Source organism: Camelina sativa, chromosome 8 (genome assembly GCF_000633955.1).
Source record: "Camelina sativa cultivar DH55 chromosome 8, Cs, whole genome shotgun sequence".
NCBI lineage: Eukaryota > Viridiplantae > Streptophyta > Magnoliopsida > Brassicales > Brassicaceae > Camelina > Camelina sativa.
The window spans coordinates 7,229,869-7,237,496 of record NC_025692.1 but is presented as its reverse complement, the minus strand read 5'-3'; the positions used below and the strand labels follow the sequence as shown (position 1 = coordinate 7,237,496).

The window sequence follows — 7,628 nt, the reverse complement described above, 5'->3', positions numbered from 1 at the left end:
CCCCACGTACTTGTCCACCGAATTTATTTATGTCGCTCATTATTATGTCTTAGTAGACCAAAATCAATGAAGGAAATGTTTATTTCCCCCCCACTATTATGTCTCCAATGTAGGTCTGATGACCATGCATGGAGAACTGGGTATGTTCTCCCTCCGTAGGACCAGTTTCAACAGTTAAGGTCTGTCGAACTGTAGTTTCCTCAGTTTCAACATTCAACAAACGAGGTAGGTGTCCACTGTTGACATGTTTGTCCCTAATGCAGGTCTGCTGACCACGAAGCGCATGACCTAGAATACATCAGGTGGACCAGTTACAACAGCCAAGGTATGTACACCCCCATTTATGTCTATTTATGTCTTTGTTTTTGGTGGACTAGACTAAATAGGCATGATTCATGTCCATCACAACCATGTCCCCATTTATATATTCATATATGTTTGGTCATCCATTGTTGATTGTGAAAATTGTTATTCAAAACCCGTTTGTCTATCAATTAACTAACATATTCATTTCTCGTTACTGTAGTAATGTTGTTGGGATACTCACTGACAATGATGTGGCCATGGTGGACCAGATCAGACATACAAGGTAGATGTCCACTCGCTGATGGACCATTTGCAAGTTACACAATAATTATTAGCCCATTTTTGTACAAACAATACTTAATGTTTGTCCTATGCGGTGGAAATTGTATATCTGCTGTTTTTGTCTACCGTTTCTTCTACCACGATCCTAGTCGATGGACATGTATTCTTGTTGTTTGTGTCTACCTTTAATATGGTTGTACAACTAATGCAGTGTTTTTTGGTCTACCTTATTGTCATCTCTCTATTACAATATGACCATAGCCAATTTAACGAAACTTGTCCATACACAATCTAATGGCTACATTCTAATTCCGATGGACATGTCTTTGAACGGAGAAGAAATTACTGGTTAGGTCGGACCGGTTTTAAAATTGGTTTTTATTGGGTTTAGTTTCTAAACCATTTAAATTCTGGTATATGGAAAAATAGATTGAAAAATTTCGATTTTGGGTAGAAATTGGTTGAGACTTGAGAGTCATTTGGTCAGGGAAAGTAATTTTGAGGTGGAAATAGAAGGTCGATCCGGTGATTTTAATGAACATCTACAAATGTCAATGAGCTCACAACGACGGTCTTAGTCATACACGTGGTAGCTGGTTTTGTATTCTCCAAGCTACTTTTCGTGGGGAAGGGGTCAAAATTAGCCTCACGCACCAGAGGGTCCTTCTTTTAGTTACACACTAATCAAATTAAATACCATTAAACTTGCCTTTACACTTCAACTATCAGAAACCCATTATGTTAAAAACTGTTTTTTTTTGAATGATTCGCTTCTAGAAATGTAAAAAGGAATGATCCATGGTATTTATTGTCTCTAATTATATTGGCTAATCATGTGCTAGACCATTCGTTAATTTAGTTAATTAGGACCATCTCCAATAGTTTTCCCTACTTTTCTTCTATAATCTCTATAATAGAGGTGAGTTTTACTCCAATCCATCTCTATTCTCACGTCTAAAATATAGATTGCTATTTTTTCTCTATTTATAGAGGAACTTTTGTAAAAAAAAAAAAGGTTCTTCTATAAATAGAGAAAAAAATAACAATCTCTATTTTAGGTGTGAGAATAGAGGTGGGTTAAAGTAAAACTCACCTCTATTATAGAGTTTCTCTATTATAAAGGCAAAAATAAAATACCATTGGAGATGCTCTAAGGGGTGACTCTTCAATCAAGAAGACAATTTTACGAGTGGGACATAAAAGCATCCACCATTCTAGAAGCATTTATCAATGAGAGTTCGAGTTTTAGGTTCAATAATCAAAATTAGCACTTGCTAATTGTTACTGTCTATGTCCCTAATAGATTGATGTTTTGACATTATCAGACATTTGAAAAAAAAAATAATTTGTATCTATAAATTAATTTATAGTTACTTTTGGATAGATATAGAAAATATCGACCATTAGACTAATGCCATGTAAAAAAAGCATAAAGTAGAAAAAATATTTTAGTTTTTTTTATCTACAACATCAATTTTTTAAGAACAAAAATATATTCTAAAACATCAATTACACAATTAACACGAACATACAAAATATATATAGCCAGCAAAACTACGGCATAGTGACTCCCTCTTAACTATCTTGATTCAAATATATCAAGTAAAACAAAACTTTAAGAGCATCATTAGTGGAGCAACCCTCCTAAATTACTCACATATTAATTAAGGGAAATTACCTAAAATATTACAAAAAAATAGGCTTATTACTACTTTCTCCATTTTAAAATATAGGATGTTTTAACTAAAACATGCAGATTAAGAAGTCTTTACTTTTAACAAGTTCAACCAATCAGAAACAATACTGCATAATATAAAATACTAAACTAATCTAAAAGTTGCATAGAAACTTGAAAACATCCTATATTATGAAACAAAAAACTTCTCTAAAATATCTTATATTTTGAAACGGAAGGAATATAACAATACGTTTCAAAGTAGTCTTACTAACACAATACATAAAAGTTTCAACATTACTTATAACCCAATTCAAGTCTATTTATTTACAATGCATGCCATTTATAATTAAATTTGGTTGGATAAAAACACCAAATTGATTCTTTCTAATTGCTTCATCTTCTTCGACAAAATCATGGCATCCAAACATAAATAAACCATATTCTTGTTAGAGATGAGTGTCCTTCTACCTCTGCCGGAGAAAAAAATTATCAGAGTTCAGAGTACAGTGAATCGAAAGAAATCGCGAAGAACAGTTCGACGTTTGTTACAAATCCAGAGGTGAATTTTTTTTGAAATCCAAAAAATTCGTCTCTACTTAAATTGGTTTAGCAAGCGAGGATAAGAAATTGTTGCTGGAACAATATGGTTATGATGCCAATGATGACTTTGGGTCTCAATCTAAGGTAGATTTTCATTTTTTTCGATTTGGTTTCTGATAAATTGTTGAGAGGTGAAGCTTGAGTTCTTATTGCACATTGTAGAAGGCGAGGATGAAAGAAGAGAAAATGAGTGGAAGGAACAGCCATCAAGTAGAAGAAGTTGTTGTAGTACAGCCAAGAACAACTCATAGGTTACTTCAGGTGTGTGTATTTGCTTTGTTTCATTGTCTTGTTCTTAGGGGTTTCTGTTGTTTGATTTTCTCAAATGTGTTTTGTGTTTTTGGTTCTTGCAGGAATGGCCAAACGAAAGAAATTGCTTTCTCTTAAGGGAATGGATGTGAGACCTATGATGGAAGTTGTTAAAGGAGCAGCTTTTGGGATTCTCCAGGTAAAGAGTAATTAGATATATTGACTATTTTTATTGTTCTGTGAGATTAACATTCCAAGACTGATTTTTCTCTTTATTATGTAGGCTGCTGGCGGTTGTCCAGCGTCTCTGCGACCTGCTAAGTGGTTGGATTTTTACAGTGGTACAGGATCTGTAGGAATTGAAGCAATCAGTCGAGGATGTTCTGAGGTAGCAAAGAAATATTAGTGGCAGGAATTTTTTTGTATGGTTTTGTACTTGATTAATTTCTCCACAGGCACACTTTGTTGAGATGGATCCTTGGGTTGTTTCGAATGTTCTACAACCAAACTTGGAACACACTGGGTTTGTTGATGCTTCGGTTATACACACTGCTCCAGTCGAAAACTTCTTGGAACGTGCTGATAAAACAGTAGGCATGTCTAGTCTTTAAGATGTTAAACAATTTTCATTTTCTTAACTTGTTATTACTTGCAAACTTCAGCTTTCAATACTGTCTGTTTGTTAAGATTATTTTGGGTCAATGTGCAATACTCATGCTCTTCTGAACAAAATCTGATCTAGGTGGTCGAGTACCCTTCACGAACAACAATGCTTGATTCATGTGGATGCCTTGAAAAGGTAATTATTTCCCTTTTATTACTTGTTTGATGAATGGGGTTGTATGAATGTTGATGAAACAAAATTTCTGTTACAGATGACTGATCGAAGGTTTGGCCAGACACATGACTTCACACATGTTGTTGTATTTTCTTGCGTGTATCAAAGATTCAAACTTTTTGTATCTAACTCAAGAGTTGGAGCTTTGATTTCAGGGAACCGCAAGCTCTGGATATCGGTGCACATGAGATTCTCCCTGATGCGGACATCGCTCTTGCTGCTGGACTAGACGAGTTGGCACAAATGTTAGATCTTCAATCAGGTAAAAGAAAAGTTCAAGAAACCAAAACACTGATCAAAGCTTTCATATCTCCTATTTTCCAAATGTGTTGGTGTTTGTTTTTGACAGGTAAACCATCAACAGTAGCCGGGATAAGGTTCATGGCATTTCTGGAAGAAGACGAAATGGCATTCGACAATCTTTACTGTATAGCTTTCCAAATGATGGATGCACAATGGCTTGCCAAACGAGCTTCTTACATGGAATTTAATGTAAAAATTGTCTTACACATTGAACCAACCTCTTTTTTGGTTATGAATAATATTTTCGTGTCGGTTATGTGTTAACCGGAAATTAATGTGTTGGGCCCAGGACGTCCTGAAATCGACGAGGGCACAATTGGAACGTCCTGAACTGATGATTTTACTCTTCTTTTCAGTTTTCTAATTGTTCGTAGCTAAAAAATTTCAGCTGCCAGTTGCACTAGTTATAAAAACACTATTTTTTCTTTGAATTTAATTTAATATTTTATTTAAAAACTAAAAATAAAAGGGATCCTCCACATCTATCTCTACTGCTTTTCTTCCACATATGGCACTTGTTTTAGTTGTTTGCTAAGCTTTGTCTGGTTATTTCCGGTTCCTTCTCTCATGGAATGTAAAACTTTTAATTATTTAATCAATTATTTTAGTTTGCCCCGGAAAACAAAAATTGACTCTTTGGTTTCGTGAGCAATCAAGACTGACGAAGTAATTAAGAGTGTTTTATATCTAAAAATTTGGCTCTTTGGTTTTTAACTAAACCTATGATCTTTATAAGTTGAATTTTGAGCTCTGAGATTTGTTTGGTTGTAATTAATTGAATTTTAGGGTGAATGTGAGGTTTTATGTACAACTAGATCACTTAGGTACAACTGATAAAATTTGAGTATAACTTGAACTACTTGATGCAACTGTACTAGAGCTATTAAAATAAGTTTAAATATGGATCATGTGAAAACGAATAAATAATAGATTTTTGGCGGCATGATATTCATTTAAAATCATCACACATGTGGTAAAATGAACCAAAGACAACAGGATATTAGTAAAAAATTATTTGGAATACACATAATTGTACATAGTTGTCGAGTTGTACTCTCATATTCATAGTTGAACTTTTGCATTTTTTCGTATTTCCAGTTGGACTATAATATAAATTATTAATTAGCAGTTGGCCACAAGATTTATCACTATCAATTAGCATATACAAGGTTTTCATAACACAATGTTCATAAAAACTTGGGTTTCACCTCTTTTGCTTCATATGAGGTGATCACTTACTAAGTCTTCCTTATACTATAAAGAGTGTTTTATGTGAAAACGATAGTATATATTAGAAAGTGATAAATTCTTGTATCCTTGATTAAACATGGTTCTTTAATAGTTCAATATGTAAATAAATTCTTATAAACCTTAATTATCATTTTCATATTTTAAATATAAATGCAAATCTAAATATATATTTAGTTGTACCTAGTTGAACTGAGTAATACAATTCAACAAATACTATTTATGTTATCTAAATATTACCCTCTATAGTTAAAATGTAATTTTGTGTGGTTATTATTCATTACCTCTCAGAAATATAATAAATAAATAAACAATTACGAATTACATAGGTTGTTCTAGTAACATCTCTTACTTGTTCTAGTAACATCTCTTACTTGTTCCATTTCCGGTGAACAACAACGACAATATTAGCTAGGGTTGCAGAAGAAGATATGTTGAAGATGACTACAAAATTACAATAATATTCTTCATTAAAACGGATTTGTGGACGTACACTAAGCAAAAGAACGTTATGTACGTACACTAATCTCAAGAACGTTACGTACGTACACCAAACTGCAACATACATTAAACAAAAGAATGTTATGTACTTACACCCAAACTGCAACATGCATAGCTTATATTTTTGACACCTCTATAACTATGTTCAACGGTGGGTTTGGCACTTCTATAACTATGCTCAACGATGGGTTTAATTTTAATTGTGAGAATATGGTGAGAGAATGTGATATTGTACCTTTGAGTTATACATATCTTTATGTATGATTGTTTCACTTATCTCCCTAATTAGTCTCAAACAAGATTGAATGACATAGTTCACTTTATGATGATTGCTATCACGTTTCTCACATAAGTACTTGTTTTGAATGTTACATTAAAATAACTTGTGTACGTACATGTTTTGAATGTTTTGTTTGTAAACAATTTGTGTGTTTCATATGTACGTATGCGTTCATAACTTGTGTACGTATGCGTTCATATGTACGTACACGCTTATATGTACGTACACATTCGATTTTAGGTTTAATGAATCCGAAATTACCAGAATATCCTCGTCTTCTACCTCTAACATACGACTAAAAACCCTAATTTCCCCAGCCTCACTTTATTTTTTCACGACTTATGTCTATTTTATTGGTTTCACTTGTGGGGTTTTTACTCAACTATTATAGATTTTCATCTCAACTTAAAAACCTATAAAAAGTGAGTTATATAGATCCCCCTATAAGTCTATCACAACTCTATATTGTCTTTGCTTGATCAAACAAATTCATATTATTCTGGTAAGACTTTACAACTGTCAAAAATGCCTACTTAATCTACCATAAAATAAAAGTCTATCAGTACACTACTAAAACTATTTCAAAAAACAAAGAAAGTATACCAAAAATATCTGTTAAAGACTAAGTCTGTCACATATATCTGTCGCAACGGGCCATTAATCTACCATAAATACTTCCCTACCTTTTAAGTCTATCGATCTACCCGCTCAAAACATAAGTCTATCATCAAAGGCAGTTTCTCTACCAACTTAATCTAACACAATCATATATCTATCTGATTAATCTACCTTAACCATAAGTGTACCAACACTACAACTAAGTATACCAAGTAAATCTAACGTACCCCTTCAATCTGCCACCTTAATATACCAACTATAACTACCAACTTTATGTACCAGAAAAATGTACCGTCAAAGAACCGGTAGACTTTCTCCCAGTTCCCAATGTTTTTTATTTTCCACTAATGGCATTAGCCGTAAATGCGTTTTTTCTCAATACTAGTTTCAAGGGTATAGTGGGTACATAATTTATTCTAGTAATTACCGACAATTGTGTGCTACTTTTGTAATAAGGAAGCTTTTATGTAATATTAATGTAACTCTCCCTATAATTAATACTAAATTAATTAAAGCAACCCTAAAAGAACTTGTAAAATCATCCCTCCACTAGAAAACTTCAAAGAAAGTTGCTCAATCATTTAAATAATTATTTTTTTAATTTGTGTTTATTAATTATCAAATTTTAATAATCTAAAATGAGAAAACAATTATTTAAATTTTTTATATTACATAAAACTTTGGAATATTAAGCTCATGGAAACACAGAATCATTGTGACCTTTA

At 32.8% G+C, this 7,628-nt stretch overlaps 2 protein-coding genes and 1 long non-coding RNA gene across 3 annotated transcripts; all 3 read left to right on the top strand.

Moving 5' to 3' along the window:
* LOC104706576 lies at positions 66-758 on the top strand. Its single transcript, XR_754457.2, has 3 exons — positions 66-179; positions 264-325; positions 527-758. It is a non-coding gene; the product is annotated as an uncharacterized LOC104706576 (long non-coding RNA).
* On the top strand, positions 2,633-4,659 carry LOC104706575. The gene is made up of 10 exons (XM_019229223.1): positions 2,633-2,950; positions 3,029-3,127; positions 3,220-3,314; positions 3,399-3,503; positions 3,571-3,709; positions 3,858-3,914; positions 3,991-4,004; positions 4,109-4,215; positions 4,303-4,445; positions 4,546-4,659. Exons 6-10 carry the CDS (start codon positions 3,885-3,887, stop codon positions 4,618-4,620), a joined length of 369 nt encoding a protein of 122 aa, XP_019084768.1. The 5' UTR covers positions 2,633-2,950; positions 3,029-3,127; positions 3,220-3,314; positions 3,399-3,503; positions 3,571-3,709; positions 3,858-3,884; the 3' UTR covers positions 4,621-4,659.
* Positions 3,038-3,726, top strand: LOC109125901 (putative rRNA methyltransferase YlbH). Its single transcript, XM_019228687.1, has 4 exons — positions 3,038-3,167; positions 3,220-3,314; positions 3,399-3,503; positions 3,571-3,726. Exons 1-4 carry the CDS (start codon positions 3,038-3,040, stop codon positions 3,724-3,726), a joined length of 486 nt encoding a protein of 161 aa, XP_019084232.1.

What these genes read in the sequence shown, in the direction of transcription:
- LOC109125901 (XM_019228687.1), top strand. Translation starts at nt 3,038, where the DNA reads ATGAAAGAAGAGAAAATGAGTGGAAGGAACAGCCATCAAGTAGAAGAA. An exon ending in TCATTGTCTTGTTCTTAGGG is followed by an intron (nt 3,168 to 3,219) that starts GTTTCTGTTGTT and finishes TGGTTCTTGCAG; the next exon opens with GAATGGCCAAACGAAAGAAA. An exon ending in TCAGTCGAGGATGTTCTGAG is followed by an intron (nt 3,504 to 3,570) that starts GTAGCAAAGAAA and finishes ATTTCTCCACAG; the next exon opens with GCACACTTTGTTGAGATGGA.
- LOC104706575 (XM_019229223.1), top strand. Translation starts at nt 3,885, where the DNA reads ATGCTTGATTCATGTGGATGCCTTGAAAAG. An exon ending in AATGTTAGATCTTCAATCAG is followed by an intron (nt 4,216 to 4,302) that starts GTAAAAGAAAAG and finishes TGTTTTTGACAG; the next exon opens with GTAAACCATCAACAGTAGCC. An exon ending in CTTCTTACATGGAATTTAAT is followed by an intron (nt 4,446 to 4,545) that starts GTAAAAATTGTC and finishes TGTTGGGCCCAG; the next exon opens with GACGTCCTGAAATCGACGAG.